The sequence below is a fragment of the Ochlerotatus camptorhynchus genome, unplaced genomic scaffold (genome assembly GCF_037179485.1).
Source record: "Ochlerotatus camptorhynchus isolate MF236.1 unplaced genomic scaffold, CSIRO-AGI_Acam_v1.1 ptg000379l, whole genome shotgun sequence".
NCBI classification, from domain to species: domain Eukaryota; kingdom Metazoa; phylum Arthropoda; class Insecta; order Diptera; family Culicidae; genus Ochlerotatus; species Ochlerotatus camptorhynchus.
Window position 1 is genome coordinate 618,730 of NW_027040867.1, and position 23,085 is coordinate 641,814.

Genomic DNA, 23,085 nt, shown 5'->3' on the forward strand with positions numbered 1-23,085 from the left:
AAACAAATGCAGTAAAAGCAGCGTAACGTCAGTTCATGTAGTGTATTCATGATAATTTTGTCCTTTTTGGCAAGTAATTGTACACAATATTTTTGACACGATTGAAGTGCATTTACTTTGATGTGATATCAAAATTAATTTTTTGCTGTGCAGACTACTTTCAGGAATAATGCTTGGGAGTAAACATTGATTCTAATCTAAATGAGATTTCCATAAGCTTTACTGTCGCTATTCCTGGTCACGCCCAGCTTTACCATATAAACAATACATACCATACATTTAAACAAAAAAACAAACAAAACCAAAAACTTCAAGGTTTTCAAAGGTTCAAATAAAATTAACTGAAAGCTAATAAATGAAAAATGAGAAAGAAATAAATATTTATTATTTTACGCGAAAATGAGCAAATAAAATTGAATCTCTTGTAAAATATGCTAATGCTAACCGACTGTAACAAAAATAAGATGCTCGACCGGCACCGCACAGTGGGAAAAATTGACAAAACCACGACTAAATTGATATCTCGGCTGCCAAACGGTTTCAGTCAACATGTTATACATATTAGCAAAGAAAAAAACTCTGCTGAATCGATGGGTGGCGGTCTCATTGGCCGGAGACTTTTGCGTACCAAGATAGAGAGCCGGGATCAACCCCAGTTCCCGGTAAAGTAGGAAATGCCACTATCTACTGACATAATTTTACACTTTACTTATACCCCGTTCACATTACAGCCTATATTACGTAATATAGGCTGTCTTGCAATGAGTACTTATACATAGGATTTCCAGTGAAAACTAGATGTATGAGTGCTCATTGCAAGGCAGCGTATATCACGTGATACACGCTGTAATGTGAACGGGGTATTAACATACCGTATGCGTGATAATGTTTGCACCATCGTACAAATAAGGTTCCCGTTTCACCTGTGCATACAATGCCTTGGTTTTCTTTGCATGCACGTAACCGTAGTAGCACAAACGAAGTGACAGACGACTTTCTCCGAAGAAATTAATTAAAATAATGTGGTTCTCTGTAATAGAACTTTAGTCCACCTTCCGCCCCTCACCACCAAGTTCGCTAGTATTTTTGTTTTGAATTAATTCAAGTTGGTTTTGTGTGCAATGATCTGGCAACCCGTGTTCTCGCTCGCGTTGACGAGGTGCTGTTTTCTCACTCATCGAAGTACATTTTGATTAGAGTGAGAAAGTAAGGAACAGTCAGCGCGGGAACCGTGTGACTAAAATAACGAAAAAAGTTACCAAATAGTGAGATGAAAACAGTACAAAAATGACCAATAGTGACATTTATTGATCGGAAAGAAATGAAAGATGTGGTTCTGATCTGTCGTTGAATGCGACCCGCTTTGAGAAATATTATAAACTTACAAACCAGCATTTTTCAATAGGTTAATTTCTAGCCTCCATTTCCTCACTCAGTACTCATTTCCTGTCTCTATTTTTGGGAAACCAACCATTTAAGTTGAATGTAGATTCCGAACGCGAATTGGTTATTTGAATGAATTTCGGGATGTGAACGATGGAATTTTTAAGTCATTAATTAGGAAATCTTGAAATTGAGAAAAATTGAGGTGCAGAAAGAAAAGCTCAAAGTCTAGGACAAATTTGTCAATTTTAAGACAAGCAATTTTAAAGATCTCGAATATAGAACCTTCTGTAAAACTTCGAAAATAGACAAATGTTTATATCTCTGGAACCTAGATAACTGTTCTAGATCGTAGTCTAAGAAAAATTATCATTATTCTGAAAAAAGACAAATTATCCCACTTAGAAAGACAATATTACATGCGTTTATGTTTTAAAATCTGGATGTTGAAAATATTCGTATGATTCTGGTCATGCTTGGCATGCACAGTTGTACACACCAACTGCTCATTTGTTAATAACTTTTCACTCAGTTGTTGACCTTAGTTTTTTTTTAAAGTAATTGATCGATTAGGATCATCGTTAACTATAGATATGCAAGGAGTAGGCGAAGCTTAACATTTGAATCAACACCAATGAATTTTTATACTTAAAGTCCGAGATGTGCAGTGAGCATTTCTCACTTCAGTTTTACAACGCAAAAACAAATACAGTTTATTACTAGAATTAAAATCTACTTTTTTTACGTATCTATAACAAGCTTAAACTCAATTCTATCGACTGCTTCAAAAAGAACTATATTTTGTCAACTGTGTGCAAAGTTGTTAGCAAATTGCGTATGCCAAGCATGATTTTGGTATACATTTTAGAGATATTGGATATTTTTGTTTAATACTGGGACTTAGGAATTTGCGATCTCTATTACAAACAAATTAAGAAAACCTAGAATAATTTACGATATGTAAGAATGTAATTTCACAGTCTTAGAAATATTTAAATGTTTCTAAAATATAGACAAAAATGAATGATTTTGGACATAGAGTTTCTCTAAATTTGTTGATTCCGGACTTGTAAGAAATACAATTTGATAGACTAGGAAAAGAAATTTTGAAAAAAAATTTCTACTACATAATTTTTCGATGTTTGGACCGATACTAAACCTACGGCCAGGTCTTCAGGTCTTTTAAAAAATCTCTAACACTTTCAAAGTTTCTTAGACCATTTTTCAACATCTTAGACTTGGAAAAGACGAATCGATTCGGCTTGTTACTGTTGAGATTATTTAACCTAGATTTTGTAACATATTAATTAAATGTTTGTTTGTTAGTAGGTTAGTAAAGTAAATAATTATAAATGTTAGTAAATGTTAATGCTAAAAATTGATAAATACTCCGGAGTAGCTAATAATAAGGACATAATTTGTTAATACACTTCACACCACAACACACACTACACAACAGTATGAAGTGAGCCAAGAAGGGAAAACAAGAGTTGCCACAGATACCGGGACTGGACACGTCAAAAAGGGAACATAAACCAAGGGTATAGAAGAAGGAGGGTCAAGCTACCGGGTAATAACTTGATAAGCGTCTTTCTTATCCAGAGCTTCGAAGCGTAAAGTTTGCTATCATCCATAAAAACAAATCAGAGATAAAGTTAAAGAGAAAGAAGTTTATTTGAAATCACCGTTATCAAATTTGATTTGGAAGTTAAATAGGAATCAGGTATGGAGTAAAAGGACATAGCACAAAACAGAATAAAGTTAAAAAAATACCCAGTAGCCCTCCTAATACCCACCCTGGGACGTTCTTTCCTTAGGACCCATTATTAATCGCCTGAATTGTCCAGAAAGTTATCCGCCATTCCGGCGTGCGATTGGACTTCTAGCGCCGACGTCTGAAGGAGTGTGATCCGCCAATCCGGCGTACGATCCTCTACGACGAATGTCCCTCTTGGATTCGGCGTAGGTATTACCCCGAGCGTCAAGGCAAAGGCGACATTCCCGCATTTCGTGCTTGCATCCGGCCGCATCGTGAGACACTACCCACATACACACACACACAGTAAGTCGAAATAAAAAGCTAATTAACAAGAGAGAAAGTGCTTTCAATTCCTTGATCGAACAATCCTACCTACAGCCGACCCTGAAGGGTCCTAAAGCCACCACAAAAGAGGTTGTTGTAGAGCCCACCCTCAGTGATCCCCGTTGGCTAGACCAAGGATCGAGGGCCTAGCGAAGAGGTCCGTCTGACCGCTTTTAACAAGCTCATCACCTGAAGCATTTTATGGAGCATGAGGGAAATAAGATCTCATTCCAATTTATGTCGAAAGCAGCGCTGTCGACGTACGTTTGCATGATTTCCCAGGTGACATGGAGAATGTGGCTATCATCGACCATATGCGCAAGTATGAAGAGGTGATAGCAATTCGCAGTGAGGTTTGGAAGAGTTATTTTCCAGGCTTCAGCAATGGAGTGCGTGTTTTAAAAATGAGACTTATTCTTCCCATCCCGTCATTCATTACCGTGGATGGCGAAATTACACTGGTATCATACCCAAACCAAGTAAAAACATGTCGCAATTGTGAGCGCTAATGTCACCCAAAGCAACGCTGCTCCGATGTGGCTGCAGCAGCAGCAGCAGCAGCAGCAGCAGCAGCAGCAACAGCAGCAGCAAACGAAGACAATACTCTCAGTAGCAGCACCAACAACAACTACGTTAACAGCAAGAACAAGAACAACAACAACGCACACAGACTTTCATCAAACGCAGCCAACAGTAAGCAGTGGCCCTCGCTCCCGAAATCGATACCAAATGCAGACCAACAGCAAAACAACAAAACCGAAATGAAACGCCAGTGATCAGTCGACTTGGACACCACAAACAATGCAACCAAAAAATTGAACGCAAATGACTCAAGCGAAAGTGATAGCAGCCTGATCTCTGTGAGTGGTGATATTTGATACGCAGCGCCCATCTACGATCCCAGATCTTTCGCATATTGATGATCCTGAAGAACGGTGTGCATTGATCGAGGAAAGCAAGAAGAGGATTGATGCCATATGTTTAGAGCAAATTGAAAATAAGAAAAAGAAAAAGAATGTAACTATGATTTATTGTATTTTGATAAACCTCGACTCCGTAAAGTTTAACGGCATTTGAGCCTAACAAATAAACGAATAGTTAAAAAATAATCTAATGAAGAGTTAATTTCTAGAAATATAGAAATTTTCTACATAGGTAATACAGAGAATAAACATTTGTTCAGGCTCCTCTCAAGAAATTCAACATTCAGGATTTAGCAAAAAGCTTTCAAAGTTCTGAGACTTCGAACAGCTGTTAAAATTTCATGCTTACAAAATAATTAAGATCCGAGTCTAGCAAAACTCTTCAAATTAGGTGGAAAAGATTACTCCGTTGAAAACTTCATCTGCACGATGACTGGATAGTTTGATAACTGGTACTTGTCGATGACGATGATCTCGTTAAATCAACCAATTCGACAGGGACATCCACTCCGATACGAACGTTAGCTCCACTACCCGCACCCGTCCCGGAAAATGTTTTACCTCTCCGGAACCGGTTCGAGTTGCCAAACGAAAACGCCGCACACAGCAGAATTTGGAAACCGATCGATTTTTTTTTCCTTGATTTGTTTTCTGTCGATCATGTTTTCCGTGCTGAGCACCAATGCTACCAACGCCAGAGAGGCAGCTCCCACACCTGGACCCTACCCTATCGACCCATCAACTCATGAACCGGGGACCAACGGCTTTACTTCCCTTCGGAAGGAAGGCGTGATCAGAGATGTTATGCCTCAGAACATCCCGGCGACGCCGACTGGGATTGAACCCAGGCCTGCTGGGGTGAGAAGTAATCACGCTTACCACTACACCACCAGCGCCGCTAAAGCCGATCGATGTCGAAGTTTAAAAAAAAATTAATAAGAATAGGTTGAGCAGTAGAGGCAGCAAGAGATAAAAACGTGACATCAAATCCTATGTCCCGATCGATTCGTATACAGAAGTTTCAGGCGGTGCTGTTTGGAAAAGATTCCCCGCGACATGAGGGAGCGCCACTACGCGAAGCATGCCGGCCTGTCGATCTGTATGACGAAACTACTGCCACGGCGATTGTAACCATGAAAGTGCACCGGCAAGTGACGATCTACTGCGACAAATGCAAAGTGCCTAAGAAAGATAAAATTGATAAATAGCAGATTTTTAGCGATGGGCCCAATCTTAGATCCATAGGCCAACATTAGAGCCATTTTCCCTATTACTTACCAAAAAGGTCAACATTATCATTAGTATAGTGGATGAACTGACATTACGCTGCTTTTACTACATTTGTATATTTTTGTGGCCATAAAAATTACATGAGATTTTCGACATGATTGAAGTGTATTGGATGTAATTTTAAAATTTATTTTTTGCTGTGAACCCGATGATGGTGTTGGTTTGCATATGCAAGCTTTGACTCACGAGAAAAGTGCTTTGTTTGCAAAAGCTGATGTGCTCTTTTCTGTTGTTAGTTGTGTTATGCTCGATTGGTTCCGCTATTTGAAAGTTCAATTGGTTCCCGCGATTCTATTCGCCAGACTTTAAATATAACGACTATAAATATGACCCGTTAAAACCTTATTCGTCACAAAATGTTGACACCCAAAGAACGTTAATAAATCATACTTTATATTATTGATTAATTTTATTATTGAGCTGATGATAACATTTATTTTCGATACACTTCTGTAAGATGAAAAAGTGGTGTGAATGTCACAATGGTTAACTATCACTTTTTATCATATTCTAAATCCTTAATAACTCCCAAAAACACTTCTCACGTGAGGACAATATGTTTTGGAAGGATGTAGATCAAATGACGCAAGGCAGCGTAGAAACAGAGAACAATTTTCACTATTTCTACACAAAAATGACGTCCACTATTTAAAAATTCCGATAAATTAAAAAGCTGTTTAAATTATCAAGGAGATATATTTAGCATTGTTTTCATCATGTGATCTTTTTCATTGTAATTGCGAGGTTAAACAAAAATATCTGTTTTCTGAACAATTAACTAAATTGATTTACGTCACCTTGTCATCTCACGGTAGTACGATCATATGCATAAAAACGTTGCGTTACGTTAAGCTGTATTGGATACATATGATTTTTCTTTGGTAAATAATAATAATTAACTTCGATAAACAATTTTTAGTCTATATATATATAAATGAATTTCTGTCTGTCTGTCTGACCCTTATAGCACAAACAAAGTGACAGACGACTAACTGGCGAAGAAATCAATTAAAATAATGTGGATCGCTGTAATAGAATTTTCTTAGAAGCTTGTGCCATCAGCCACCAGATGGGCTAGTATTTTTGTTTTGATTTGAACATAGTTGAATTTGTGTGCAATATGATCTTTGACAGTGTGAAAAGAGTGTATCATTTTGCCATTTTTTATGCATTTTAGTTTAGAGTAGAGGGAAAGAGATAGAACCAAAACATTCTAGTACATTTAGTGTTGCCATGTGGTACAATCCATTAGTAGTGTTGCCATGTGGTACAATCCAGTAGTAGTGGTGTTGCCATGTGGTACAGTGAAAAATTGCAATAGCAGGTGCGATACCAAAGTTTTCGAGCCGGAGCGTCTGTCACTTCGTTTGTGCTTATAGACTCGGAAACTACTGAATCGAAATGAGACAGAAAGATATAGCATGCTTTTTTGAATTGACGCATAAACTCAAACTAATATTGAATCCCGAGCAAGGCCGGACACACTCAGCTAGTAATAAATAAATAAATAAATAAACATGAATTATATTTATTTCGTAAATTATATTTTCAAAACAATTCTATCTGCAAGTGGGATCAAATAGGTTGTTTCGTTTATTTTATACAAGCTTGCATGCAACAGTCTTAACTATACATACATCCCCCGAAACAAAAACGTCACTAAGAAGTAAAACTTCATTAAGCGCCAAAAAATGGTGAGGAACCATTCATAAATGACGTAGCATTTTAAGGAGGATGGAAGTCTGCAGAAGTTGTTAAAGTTCATGTATTAGGCATTGTAAAATACGCTACGAGGGGTGGAGGGGGTCTGAAATTGATCAATAATATGTTACGTAATGTATGGATGGCCCCTTACCTACCAACCAATATATATTTTCAGTCAAAGTTCGGATAAACAGCATAAAAAAGAACTTATCTACAGGTTACATAGTTTTATTATGTATTTATACACAAGTCTCCCTAACCCTACTGGATTTCATTCCTTTCTTGTTGGATTCACTTTTGTCATACAAATTCGAACAAACCACTTCAAGTAGATCTCTGTTAAAGCACTTCACCGTTCCCTCTCAATGCCGCCACTGGCGTGTTTATGTTTCCTTCTTTATGCGCTTGGTAAACCGTTGCTTCTGGATGTTGAGATTTGGCCCCATACGGTGTAGGAATTTTGTTTTGACCTCGTGTGGCATCGTGGAAGTGCTGGTGGAAGTCGTTGCTGTTGACACACCAGTTGCCGCACTGAACAACGGTCCCGGCCCGAGTTCGGATGGTGTAACGTTCGTAATACTTGTCGTGTCAACATGCGTCGTCATCCAGGGTAGACTGAAACTGCTCGTCGGTAGGGCCGGAATGAGTTCTCCAAATGCTTGCACAGGTATGTCCTCGGTTATTTGCACGTACTTGATCGAATCCACCGACGGAAAAAAGGAACCGATGTTCTTCTGTTCACAATCGAAGTCGGTCTTCAAGTGGCGCTTCTTCAAACGCTCAATTGTTTTTTGCTCACGAATTCTTTGTACGTCCCACTTTTTGCGCCGTCTCTCGTCGATTTCAAATTTTGCATGACGTTTCAGGTAAACTTCTTCGCTAATGTTTTCCGAAGTAATCTCACTGGAACTAGAAGCACTTTCATAATTATCTTCGATCACTGTCCAGCAGGGAACTTCCAGCTCGGCCGCTTCGTTCTCCAGAAGCCGATCCAAATCGTTTGTGATTGCTTCATCCTTCCAATTGCAGGTGATGTATGGTTTAGACGTCATCATAAATTTGCATGACTTTCGCATAAAACTGCCATCGGACGAATTTCCCGACGAGCAAATCGGATTGTATGAATTACTTTTTGCCGGTTCATCACTAATAACAATAATCTCAGAATTAGAAGCATGGTGCTCTTCTGGTAGCGAAAGGTTGTTTACAATGCTGTTGCTGCTGTTGTTGGATTCTACTTCGTTCTCGCATTTTATATTTTCCAATGGCTGCGTAGGAATGACGTCATAGCTGTTTGGTGTGCTGCAACTATTGGGATGGGATTCCACGGTCATCGGTGCTATGTCAACCACTGGAGGGTCGTTAGACGGAACAGATTCATCGTCTGATTTTGAGTAGTTTAGAAAAATCTCCTCTTCAATTTCATTATTCTCGATTTTAATGTCTGATTCCAGCTCTCCAGAGAAGTCCTGACAAATAACATCGAAGTTGTCATAGTCATTGCAGATAATTTCCTTTTTGATATTTTCAACTGTGCCGCTCAGTTCTGACAAATGTTCGTGCGGAGCCGGCTCCGTTACGATGCTCGGAATTATGCGGTTGTTGTACTCATACACTTTGTCAACAGTAACATTTCTAATTGGAATGCCTAGTTCTCGTTGCTCCTTCTGGTGTTTCATCTGCTGCAGCCGCTTGTTGACTAGTTCCAGCTGATGTTTGAGCATTTCATTTTCATCCTTCAGTTTGATGATCAGTTTATCTTTGGCCAATATCTGGTCACTTTGCTCCTGTATGAGATCCAAGTGGAGCAGTAGAATGGATTGCAATTGTTTAACCTCCTTGTATAAACTCATCTGCTCGGATGAATCTTTACTGCCGACATCGGTGGACGCCGTGTTGCAATAGACGTGATCCAGGTTCTCCATCATCATGGTTGTTCGCTGGTGCAACTACGCAATCGAAATTACTTCCACGATCACAAAAACCGACTCACTGTAACATTTAATTTCACTTTAAACCGATTTGCAAATTTCTTATCAAGATCAAACACGCCGAAACATAACTTTTCCCTAAAGCCGAAAACAACGCAGTAACGAAAGCCGTTGACGGCACCTGTCAGCAGGCAGCGTCTGGTCAACTGTGGCCCGTGCTGTCAGCCTGACAATACACGGTCGATGTTTTTGCGATGTTTCTTGACAGGGGAGTTCTTCTTTGTTTTTATAATTTTAAATTGAACGTTTTACGATATTTCCGTATCATGTTGTGCGATGAGATATACAATGAACATGATGTAATTCATGCCAATCTGTATTTGATACAGGCTATGCGTTTTTCTTACGGAGCGGAAGCACAATACTGGACGCAGTTTAAACAGTTCGGATGAGGATTCATTTAATGTACATTAGTTCTAAGCGTGATAAATAGGTATCCAACTATTTTATTTATACCTGGATGGTATCCAACTATTTTATTTATACCTGGATGGAGCTTGAAATGAGAGAACTTGAATCATCGAGTATCAGGTATGAATTATTTTTTTGCTCATAATATAAAGAAGAGATTTTCTATCTGCTACGCTAAACCACGTTGAACTCGACAGGTAAGCTGAACAATGGGAATAACCAAATAATCGATTTTTTTGATCGAAATTAGATGCATGGTTGCCAAATATTGCTTGCTGTGCATATCGTACGTTGTTGTTGGTGGTTTAAGGTATAATTAGGGTGGACCAAATCAGGCCAATCCTGGAATACCAAACGCATACGCCTGAAACGGTTAAACACCTTCGCAACATATGAAGTCAGTTGGTTCACAGGAAGGGGTCGTCCAAAGAGCATGACGTAAGTATGGGTGAAATCGTCAAAATGTATGCGAGAACAAGGCACTTTTTAGCCAGTCGCTAAAATGTCTCCTTTTTTTTTTGTAATCGGAGTCACTATTTTTAACATTTTTTTGGGGCATGAATTTGTTTTAAGGTTGATCACTCTTCACAGCTGATTTTTTTCGGTAAAAATATCGTTTGCTGTTTTTCAGTAAAGCATTGGATTGCTGATCATGATCCAGCAATTCGTTAACCGAAAAAATCAGCTATCATAAACTAACACCCAGTCCTTTGACTGTCCCTGTCAAACTGTTAGCATCACAGTCTCAAGTATTTTTGCAGTCGCACACCACTGGTCAAACCGCAGGAAGAGGAAGAGGTAAAAAAACTAAACATAAATAAAATTATGTAGGTAAGGACACTGGCTCGGACACTGGTTAAATTTAATAAATAATACTTGGAAAATAGTCTGGAAATTTTATCTTTATTATTCGTATATTTGTATCAATGATCTTTGACCGAAGCTGGAAGCTCATATAGTGAAAACAAATTCGATTTACTGAATTTAATAGTTTAATCTGCTAAATGTCAGAATTTTGAATTGCTGAAAGATAAGTAAAGAAATATTGCTGATTTTCAGTAAAAGGTTGTCATTTTGACAGAAGTTGGAATTTCTGAAAAATTCAGCAGCATTATTTTGCTGGAACGTTTGCTGATCTTTCATCAAGTCTAAAATCAGCAAAATGTTGCTGATTTTTAGCGATTTAAATTTGGTGTGTTTGGCAAAATTCTATTACTGATTATTCATAAAATGTATAAGTCATCTAATAAGCAGACGCCTTGCAAAAAGTTAATGAAGATCATGTGTCAAATGAAATGTATAAGCGGTCACATATAGCTTTTATGTGGTTTGTCTTGTGGAAAGTATAAGGCTGATGTTTTGGCAAATATGTATAAGTGAAACACAAGAATACAATAATTGATTTTCGTTTCGTGTTCTTGCAGTGTGTAGGATCTGTCCAATCGATGCCTATATTTTGTTCTAATTTTCGAACAATTCGAAGGTTTTGTGCTTCTATAGAGCTTTTAGACGTTTAATCGTATTTCTCTATCTACAGGGTGTCACCAAATCTTGAACGGGTAATTTCCAGGGTTATTATAAGAAAACTATTATTTAATGCGTTGAAAATATTCTTTTGTGAAACAACAACAACAGCAATTATTGCAAACGTTTTTAAGACATGACCGCATGACAATCAGTTTCAAAGAAACAACTTTACAAACAAATCCATGAAATGTTGGAGTTTCGTATTCCGTTTACAAGTTAAAGATATCGAAGATTTTCAAATTGCCAGAATTAAGGAAAACAAAACATTACATTATTTATATAAAGGTTGTAATGAGCTTAATGAAAACTTCAAAATTTTCAGTGAAGTTCCATCAACGGCGCCGGTGGTGTGGTGGTAAGCGTGATTACCTCTCCCCCCAGAAGGCCTGGGTTCAATCCCAGTCGGCGCCGCCGGGATGTTCTGAGGCATAACATCTCTGATCACGCCTTCCTTCGGATGGGAAGTAAAGCCGTTGGTCCCCGGTTCATGAGTTGATGGGTCGATAGGTAGGGTCCAGGTGTGTGAGCTGCCTTCCTGGCACGTCGGTAGCATTGGTGCTCAGCAAGATCGACGGAAAAAAACAAACCAAAGGAAAAAAAAGTGAAGTTCCATTGACTTCACAACAATTGTAGGAACGAAGAAGTTCTAAATACTTTAGATCTAGAGATCTTTGGGAAATTTCAGAGATCTTAATGGCAGTTTCCATAACTTTACCCAAGAATTTTGGAACAATTTGAAGATCTATTGGTGTAAGATTAGAAAAATACACGATAGTTCAATGATGTACTGAAAAAAATCGAGAACCCTTAAGATGTTCCGAAAATTTCAATGAATAACAAAGACCTTCAGAGAATTAATAAAAACTTCAGAGATATTTCTGGAACTTCACTAAAGTCGCGATATTTTCAGGGAAGTTTAAAGGTGTTAACGAGAATTTCATTTATTTCAGAACAGAACAGAGATCCTCAATAGAATTAAGAGCTTCAGGGAAGCTGCGAAACATAAAAACAGATCAGAGAATCGAAGGGCAGTTAAAATAATTTCAAGGAAATTGCAGAGACCTAACAAAAGTTTCGGGAATCCCATGGAATTTCCGTAATCTGCAGCAAAGCTTCGAGAGAATTTCCGGAGCGCAATAAAATGTGAGTGTATTTTAAGGGTTATATTTCATGTAAATTCCTTGAACTTAAAAAAAAATGCGAAAATGTAGCTAAGCTTCAATGCGAGAATTTTTCACAAGCAACGATATCTTTAGAAAAATTCAGAGCACTTCTAAGAAATTGTTATATTTTTAGATAGTTTCATGGTTCCGAATACTTCGAGGACGATCAGATTACTTCAGAAAAACCCCTTTTAAGGGGGAGTTCACCGCTCCGAAAAAAGTAATTACCGTTTGGTTTTTTCTAAAAATATTGAAAAAAGGTATCAAAAATCTAAAAAAATCACTTTTTTATAATTTTTCAAACAAAAAAAATCACATGAAAAAACATTTTTATGAGTCATTTGACTCAAAAAACCTCAAAAAAAATCCGGGGCCATAACTCAACATAAATAAACTGATCAAATTTTGCTTACAAAATGGATTTAAGGCCATTTCATTTGTTGGTCTTGATTTAAAGTATTTTAAGTATTAATTATTGCGTTATGAAGTAGTACCAGCGGGTAGAAACTAACGATTTTAAATTGATTCACTGCTTGAGTCGAGGGGGGCGACACATCTAAATCTCAATTCTAGATGCTCAAAAAATCTCACACTAGCGAATCAATCTTCGAAAAATCATCTTTCATTTCTCGCATTTACTTGCATCGTGCTTCATCTTTTTGCAGGAAATCTTCAAAATCGACATAAATCTTCCTTCTATCTACTCAGCGTGCGTGCAGCTAGCCACAGCAAAACACAATCTTTTCTGCATCGTAGATAGAGTCGTCCCCCTCGGCTTGAGTAGCCTATTCGTCCCAAGTACTTCTATGGCGTACCCCATTCTAGTTGAAATTCTATTACTACACTATGTTTGTTTTGATTCGCTATGAAAGTTTGACAGATAACATCAGGGGTGTGTGGATTCATGCAGAACATGCAGGGGTGAGTGAAATAGCTTGGGACTGCTTGGGACCGTTGTTCTGGTACTGAGTGAGCCAAAAATAATAATGATTTTCTTCGGGACCCAGTGGTCTTAGAGTTACCTCTATGGTAGTACTGTCTATCCGTACTATATGTAATTAAAAGTATTGAAAATGTAATGAATGTACTTTATATACGAAATTTCGACTGTAATTAATGGACTTTAAAAGTAGTTAATGTTCTACACTGTGTAATTATTGTAATTGAAGCAGTATTCAATGGATTTAATTTAATTACAGTCGTTACCTGCGTCGAAGTTAAAGGTTATTGCATGCTCCTAGAAAAATCATCCAATGTTACTTGTCCGATGTACTTCTTTACTAGATTGTTCCAATTTTGGCATGTCGCCTCTTTATAAATTTAGGCTCTTTACCAAAAAGGTATTGAGATATCACAACTACTTAAAAAGGTGGCACGCGGTTTCACGCACACTTTTGTGCATCTGGAGGACTCTATACGCAGAATGATTTCATCAGGAAAACAAATCATAGCGGAAAATTTTCCTGATGAAAACAAATCACTGATACAATCATATTTTAGCAATCTCTATCGTTTGTTTTCGTTTTGTTGTTTATTTTTACTTTCGAATGACAGTTTTTACAGTAAACAAACATGTTTTCACAGATAACAAACATTTCATCTCTAATATGGACCAACAGGTCTGTGCCATAAAAAGGGAGAAAAATTTCATCTCACTGGCACAAGCAAATCGCACCAATACGAACCCGCCGAGAAGATGATTGCTTACATCATTGTGATGAATATACGGGCTAGGATGATTGCAACAGTCTACTTTTTCTAGCATTCAGCACTACGATGTAAGTGTGAAAGAGTAAGAAGTTTTGTTCTGTTATACCTACGTCAGTTTTACCACTCTTAGTTTTCCCAAAACCGTCAGATTTCCCATAAATGTCAAAATCATGTCAGCTATTCTTCGGTGCAAACCGAGGGGCGATTCACTTGTGTATTTTCGATTCTGGCCAACGTATTGATGAGCGTATTGAAGTATTTTTTTATCGAATAAACGTGTATTTTGTGTAATTACGTATTATTTTGCACTTTTGTAACAGGGGAAATGTAGGTATTGTCCCTAATTTGGGTCCACACATAAAATCAGCAATCGACTAAATTTTCAATAGCGACCAAAAATATTCATTAGCACCGTCCTAATGACGCGTTCATCTAGATAAAATTGATAAATAGCAGTCTTTTAGCAATGGGCCCAAATTAGGGACATTTAGGCTGACATTACCTACATTTCCCCTACACTCAAAAAATATTGAAATCTAAATAGTATAAAAGTTACGCTAAATCGCAACTCTCCGTACCGACGCAAAGGTCGGTATAAAGTGAGAGAATGCAAACTTAGTATAAAAATGGTTTATGAGTGCCATAGTATAAAATCGAAATATACTTACAATGAATAGATACGGTTTATTCGAGAGAATGTATGTTTCGCTTCTTTATTTTATTTATGGTAAATATTATTGTTTTCAAATTAAAATTAAAATTGTCTCAGGAGAGGTTTTTAATAATTTTATTTTTATGAACATTATTTAAAAAATACTTACAATTTCGATGTTCATAATGATGAACTCGTGCTCACGCATGCTAGCTGCCCAGCAGATCACAGGTGCAGTAGTAATCCGCCGGGATGAAGCTCTTCACCAGCACGAAGCTCCGAAGAGAACCCAGATGTTCTTTTTCCCATCATTTTAGTAAACACTGATCAAATTCCACTCCGTTATTCGGACTTAGTATAATTTTGACGAAAATTTTAATCTTACCAATGTATAAATTTTGAAAAACCATAAAATGCATACAATTTAATCTATATTCGTTTTGTAATATTTTTGAGTGTATATGTAATTTTCTGTGTATTTTTATGCATTGATGTATTGAAAATAACTTATAAGTGCATTCTGTCATTTCAGTGTTTATGTTTACCACTCGAACCGTGGATCAAACGGATCAAACTCACAATGTTGACATTTTGTTTGACAACACACGCTAACTTTAAAATCCCCACCGATGAGTAGAATTTCACCTATTTTGAAGAATAGAGGCTTAACTCATAATTCATTACCTCGCTCATTACGAATTAATAAGCATATGTTACCAAGGCTGTTACTCATCAATGAATAATCGTTGCTTAATGGTGGGTCACAACTACTCATTAATGTTTTTTATTGAATAAATGATTTAAGGCACTTTTCTTAAAAATGGATGAAATTCTACTCATTAATGCATTGTTTTGTGATTCGAGCTCGGATTAAAATACAAAATAATAAATTGACGCATTTTGTTCGAATTCATCATTTTGAGTGTGCATATTTTAGAATTTTTCGTGCAAATAACGAACTATTTTGTATTTTTTTTTTATTATTCGTCCAATATTCGTGTACTTTTCCGAATTATCCGTATTTTTTGCATTTTTTTTGAGTAATGACGAGTAATGATGAATTTTTGTGTATTTTTTTTCATTCACATATTTTCGATTCATTACTCGAGAGAAATGAATTACCCCTCGGTGCAAACAATGTAAATATTTACCTTTTTGGCAAAACCCAGGTAATCATGACGTTTGATTAGTGAAAAAAAATATGAATGAAGAAAAGAGACCTACTGCTGTCATGATCACCTGGTGAATGGTGCATCTATATGTGATTGACAGGGTTAGAGTCAACTTTTTTCCTCTGTTTGGGACCTGACACCACTGCGACCAGCAATTTGATCTATTGTAGTAAATCCCGTGTCCTTAGTTTAGTGCATGTCGTATTACACGGACAGAAAATTGTTTGCATTGAACCAAACAAAACTTTAGTTGTATTTAAACAAATAATTCCGGTTGAAATCATATTGCATTTTGTTGTTTCAATAATGCTTATTCATATAAATTCAAAATAGGATTCTTTTTGTTTTAATAAGCCACTTTTCAACTGCAACTATTGTAAAAATAACAATATTCTAATATTAATCCAACAATAGTTCATTTTAATTTAGCATTTATTTGCTGTGTCCATTCCCCGGACCATCAATGCAAAAATAACTACCAACCATTCCCTCGTTTTCACCCGGAAAAAATGTAAACAATAACAAAACTTGTGAATTTCGGGAAGTAAGTGCAAAATTTCCGAAAATCTTGAGACTTGAGGTAAGTAAGTATGCTGCAGTTCGAGCTGCAGTTGCTAAATATAATCAATTTTCTGTTTTTTCCTTGATTTTTGTCCGTCGATCTTGTTTTCCGTACTGAGTACCAATGCTCCTGACGCCAGGAAGGCAGCTCCCACACCTGGACCCTACATATCGACCCATCAACTAATTAACTGGGGACCAACGGCTTTACTTCCCTTCCGAAGGATGATCAGTGAAAAAGAAAACAAAACATAAAAAAAATTTCCATATTATTTCCGGAGTGATTTGAGATTTGGGCGTAATTGAATTTGTAAACAAATACGTCAATCACCGATTTCTCGCGAATAAAAGCTCAATCCCGAAAAGTAATAACACTATGAGGTAGAGGAATGATTCCTCTATTATTTGGTATAGTTTATTTGTGAGATTGAGCTTTTATTCAAGAGAAATCAGTGATTGACGTGTTTGTTTTCAAAAGTAATTACGCCCAAATCTCAAATCACTCCGGACTTTTGAATCAATAAACATATTTTTATTTCTACTGCGTGAATTGTCAGACTTCATAAAATAAATGTGATTGAATCAACAAGAAAGCTCTTTTAAAAACAAACATATTTTTGTTGATGACCCAGCGCCAAATTTGACAGCTTGCGTCAAAACCATGAAAGCTCTTAAAAATTCGAAAAGATTTTCTTTTTGATTTAACAATCCATGGGTTTTGAGGAACAAAAATACTGGATTGTTGAAACAATAATGATTTATTTTTGCAGCCAAAACAAAATGAAATTCTTATTGATTTTACGTCAAATATTATTACGTTTAAAATATTTTTTTCTGCGTGTACCATAGAGGTAACTCTAAGACTAGTAGGTCAAGAAGAAACGTGCTCTACTTTTTGGCTCAGCTCTGGTACTATCTTCGGTCCCAAGCTTATCGATTCACCCCTCGAAACATAGGAAAATCCACTAACCCCTCATTTTATCTATCAAACTTTCATAGTGAATCAAAACAACAATTGTGTAGTACTAGAATTTCGACTAGAATGGGATACGTTAATCGATTTGCTTGGGACCAATAGCACAAACGAAGTGACAGACGGAGCGACTCGAAAACTTTGGTGACTAACCTGCTATAGAGATTGCTAAAGTATGATTGTGTCAGTGATTTGTTTTCATCGGGAAAATTTTCCGCTATGAAGTTTTTTTTTCCCGATGAAAACATTTACCGTATACGTATACGTGACGTAGTGAGCGTACGATAAACGTCAGTAATCTCTATTGCAATTTTTCAGTGTACCACATGGCAACACCACTACTACTGGACTGTACCACATGGCATGGATCCTATCACATCTGCTGTCCACTACGGAACGCTTTTTTTAAACCGATTCCAATGTCCACTGCGGAACATATCAACTAAACTTCACATCGAATTTATTGTCCGCTACGGAACGCTTTAGCCAAGTTGGCAGTTACTTTTGATTTTTTATTCAGCAGAATCAAATGATCACGACGGAACATATAATTTTTAAAGTTAGATTAATTCTTTATATTATTCAGTCGGATCAAGAGTCCGCTAATAAACTCATTTACCTACATCTTGTTTTTTTACGAGAATGCCGCCACTTTGATAATGAAGCAAAAAAAAAATTTGTTCGAGTACATGGAATTTCTATTCGCTGCTTTTATTTTTTTTTATTTCAGCTATTATTCGTGATCAATTATAATAAATATGTTCACATTCCTTTATTTTCACTAACCTTCCAATGGCAGCGTTTTCGGTGTCCCCGACCGTGCCATTGTCGGATTTCTCGCCTCTCTTCATTTTTTTCGCTGTTTTCGATCCACTCGTTACTACAATAGTCTGAAAACTGATTCTATTTTCTATTTTTTACAATGGCTTGCTGAGATCTCAGAAATATTTTTTTTTGTATCTGCTTCGAAATTGAAAAGCATTCTAACCAATTTATTTTCGACTTTTCAAAAGGGAGTAAACTTAAATCTTTTACATATTTTTAATTTGCTATTGAATCTACTAGAACTGCATTGGTATTTCTCACTTTATTTTGTTATTTGTTTACTGATTATTATTATTTATACATTTATTATCATTTGTATTTATATTTAAATATATTTATTTATATAGGGGAATTTACGTATTCTCGTCAATCTAAGCAGCGTCCGAACTTCTATTAGCGATTTCTCAGCGTCACACACATACATGACAGGTTTGTTTGTTGACATTTATCTGCTGCTTGCTGTTCTACCAATTACAATCGACAGAATTGATCAAAACGGGTTGAACATGTTTTTACAACGATCCAAACTTCTCAAGTGAGCGTGACTATTGTCGGCAGTCTCTTTTTCTTCGGCACCCTTTCCATTTGAACTGCGTGTTAACCAGCTGTTCTATTATCGGCAACTCGAAATCAGCCGTATTTTGTAGTGTGTATGTTTAATTTAAAGAAAAATATGGCATAACAGGATTGCACAGTCGTAAAAATGTAATCAGATTGAAGCTGAAAAGGTAAGGAATCGGCTTAATACATTCAGCGAAGAGTTTTGATGGGAAAATACAGTGAAATTAACGTTTCAATTTCGGTTGCCGAAAATAGTCAATGGGTGCCGAAGCCATAATTTACCCTATGTATATTTTTATTATAATTTGTATTTAAATTCATATTTAATTATTTATATATTTCTCTCATGTCCACAAGTCTGACGTTTGCTTATGGATTTTGCCATAGGAGTAAAGAGCTACAGAGTCACCGTCAACGCCAATGTTTACAACATTTTTGCTTCTAACATCAGCTAGCTGCCTGTTGTTCCATACCTTGTATGATTGACATCGCCTCTGCTATAGACCTTTTTGACGTTTAATCGTCTTTTTCTATAGAGCAGTGCACGGTCCCTAACCTCACTTTTTGGTTCCAATCATTTTGTCTTTGGGTAAAAGAGTTGGCAACGAATGGGAGCCAAAACAAACCACCCAAAACTGTCAAAATTTACGGGTGAGAGAAGAGTGCAGCAAATCTTCGTGCACTGATCTATATCTAGCACACAGGGATGAATGGATGGTTTGTTTTCCCACTTATCTGTTTCCATCTTGCTCGGACTCCTTTAATTTTAATGGTACATTAGTGTGCCGCCGATTAAATGTCAAACAGCTATTCTGTTGCTATCCCTGTTCTATTTTCGTCAACATGACACATTCAAAAAAATCCCATCAATTAAGTTTTTCCCAGAACTGAAAAAAATACATACAAATGAGTGTCGTTCCTTCTGAGTTTATGGAATATCGAAGCAATCTAGGGGTTGTTCATTAACTACATTAACAGTTTAGGGGGTGCTGGCAATTATCCATATTTTGTATGGACAATTCTGAATTAACAATAGAAAAGGCCCATCAGCATTTGTAAACAAACCGTTCTACAGCCCTTTCCTCACTACGCGAAAGCAGCCCACGCAAACCAACACCATCATCTGGTAGGGGAAACTTTTCCCTATCCGATAATAGTGTTGGTTTGTGTGGACGGCCTTCGTTTTGTGAGGAATGGGCTTTAGAACGGTTCGTTTACAAATGCTGATAAGCCCTTTTCTGTTGTTGATCCAGAATTGTCTACGCAGGGGGAGGGGGGTCAAGAATAAAAAAAAACTGTCTACGTATTTAATGAACAGCCCTCTATTAATTTTTCCATTGAATCAGAATATGTCTTTGTAACAAAACGTCAAATCCCATAGACATTAGTGACGTTAAATGCACGCACACTAGTGGGCTCATCGTCATGTAGAGTTGTTTATTTTTTTTCCTATTACTATTGCTGATTGCATCTGAAACTGGACTGCCCCAAAAATGCAAAAAGTGTGATCAAAGTGCACTTTGGGTCAAATCGTTTTGGTGTCTTTGGAGGACTTACTGCTTGCATCATAAGAAATAAGTTTACTGAAGACACCAAGACGATTAGACGGAAGCTCGCACTTTAATCACACTTTTTAATAAGTGAAAACGCACTTATTAGTCCAGTTTGGTGTGAAATGCGCAATAACCTAAAAAGCATTATGAAATAAGATGAGTTTGACAGCAATTTGGTATATATTTTCCTCGGATTATCACTAACACACTATCACATATGACATTTTAGTTTGGTACTCTACTTTCATAGCTTGTTTTGCAAACGTCGAAAGCAACGGCAGTCAATTATCATAGAAAACGCGTCGACTACGGTGACTGCTTACACCACTGGTGGCAACCACCATGCTTGACATACACAGTTGTACACACCAACTGCTCATTTGTTAATAACTTTTCACTCAGTTGTTGAAATTTGTTTTTCTTTAAAGTAATTGATAGATTAGGATCATAGCTTACTATAGATATGCAAAAAGTAGTTAAATCTTAACATTTGAATCAAGACCAATGAATTTTTACTTTTAAAGTCCGAGATGTGCAGCGAGCATTTCTCACTTCATTTTTACAACGCAAAAACAAATACAGTTTATTACTAGAATTGAAATCTACTTTGTTTTATGTACCTATAACAAGCTTAAACTATATTATATCTACTGCTTCAAAAAGAACGATGTTCCGTCAGCTCTGTGTAAAGTTATTAGCAAATGAGTTGTTCGTGACCAAAACTGTGTATGCCAAGCATGGCAACCACGTTTCCACCAACCAAATTTCCATCTTCAATTACCACGCACACTGCAACTATGCTTAGCGGCACGCAGCCACGAGGCAAAGAATAGTCCCAGGAGATCGCACCCAGTCTCACCGATAGTACGCGGATAGCTTTTGGTGCCGTTACTAGCCGTAGCTAGGAAAACGTTTCTAGCCTGCACAAAATCCCCAAAACTTACTCGTCAAAACCCCAATGATGCACGTGTTCACGTGTGGTGACCGTGGACGAATAAATTAGTACCATACACACGAAATAAACAGATTTCCAGCAATTACCTCACGTTGTTTCAACTGTAATGCTTGATTTCTTATCAGTTTTATTATCTGGGCTCACGTAATCTTCCACGTTAAAAATTTATTAATAATCTTCCATTCTTTTTTTAAACAACTCACACACTTACTTTACAGACTTTTCTAGCTATTCACGAGCCAGGAGATTTTTCTTTTTCTTAGCTTTTAAATTTACTTTAAATAAAGTCTTGAAATATTAAAATACTTTAAATTTCGGTTAACTTCACTACTTGCTTTTAATTTACTTATTAATAGCTTTAAAATTCAATTGATAAAATGTTCTTTCCTAATCTGGAAGCCTCAATTTTTCTGTTGTATTTTTTTTTATTTACGTTCTTATTTCTTGATTTCAAAATTATAGATTCAAAATTTTCATCAAGACGGTTAGTTGGCTTTTTGATTACTGACATGTAAATCTCCCCCACTTAACTCATCATTACTTACCAATTCCAACACTTTAGTAGCCTACTTCGAAGGCGCAAATTAGTACTAAAAATAGGGTTCGAAAAATCGATCTTTGAACAGCTATATCTTTTTTTTAGAGACATTCTAGCAGCATACATCCTTGGGAAAAGTTGTTAGGCACTTACTGGACTATACTTTTACATTAGTAAAGGCATGGTTCAAGCAAAATTGTGGTTTCTAGGAATAAAAATGCAAAAAAGGAGGTTTTCCCATACTAATTCCCATTTAAATTTCAACAAAACGCGAAAATCCAGGTTACAAACAATCGTTCCCAAATTTTGCACAGTTTTTTGGGACCCCAAACGGAATCAATAAAATATTGTTCTGAAAAAAAAAAAAATCATGATGACCCACTCTAGTCCACAGTCTACTGACAGTTGTCTTCAGAGCTGCCAGGTGGTTTTATAAAAAATCTGTATCCACTCTATTAAAAAATCTGTATTTTCTGTATTGACGATTTTTTTCTTAATTAATCATGTTTTGTTGTTTTACAAATACAGTGCATACAAAATAACCATAAAAAGTGCTTAACCACCTATTCGGGCTATCGTACTAACCATACGGGATATAATTGCACCATTTGTGATATCGTCCGTACTTATTTATAAGAGTGATATGAAGCCGTTTGAAAATGTATGGAGATTTTAGTTTCTATTCATTATCTTCCTGATAAGCAGTTTTTAATGCAAAAAAGTGCACGAGTTCATTACTATTTGATATTTTTAATATAAATGAATACAATTAATTACATCATTTGTGTGGTAGTTACACCGAAAAGTCGAGAGATGTCGCCCCGCCAGTGCTGGTAAAATTATTTTTGCAGTATGGAGAATATCAGAAAATCCGCAATTTCTTACAAAATACATTTTCAATGCAAATAAAATGTTTACGAGTACTTGTATTTGTACCATTTTAATGTGCTCGGGCACTTTTCTTGTATTTAACATACATGCTTATATTTGAAATATTCAATTAGTACTGTAAATCCCCATACAATCTCAAATCGTTTACTACCAGCTCCATATGCATCCGAAAGCGGTTGGTCCTCTGGTTGTGAATGCTGTCAAAAACACTATAACATT

The 23,085-nt window shown here is 36.6% G+C and overlaps 2 protein-coding genes across 2 annotated transcripts in view; one reads left to right on the forward strand and one right to left on the reverse strand.

Moving 5' to 3' along the window:
- LOC135710353 (uncharacterized) overlaps positions 1-23,085 on the forward strand; it is a 444,976-nt gene that overhangs the window by 299,892 nt on the left and 121,999 nt on the right. The window lies entirely within an intron of this gene.
- LOC135710326 (male-specific lethal 1 homolog) lies at positions 7,591-9,484 on the reverse strand. Its single transcript, XM_065232847.1, has one exon. The coding sequence runs from the start codon at positions 9,312-9,314 to the stop codon at positions 7,767-7,769; it is 1,548 nt and encodes a 515-aa protein (XP_065088919.1). The 5' UTR covers positions 9,315-9,484; the 3' UTR covers positions 7,591-7,766.

Excerpts from the sequence above, each read along its gene's own strand:
- LOC135710326 (XM_065232847.1), bottom strand. The coding sequence starts at position 9,314 with ATGATGATGGAGAACCTGGATCACGTCTATTGCAACACGGCGTCCACC.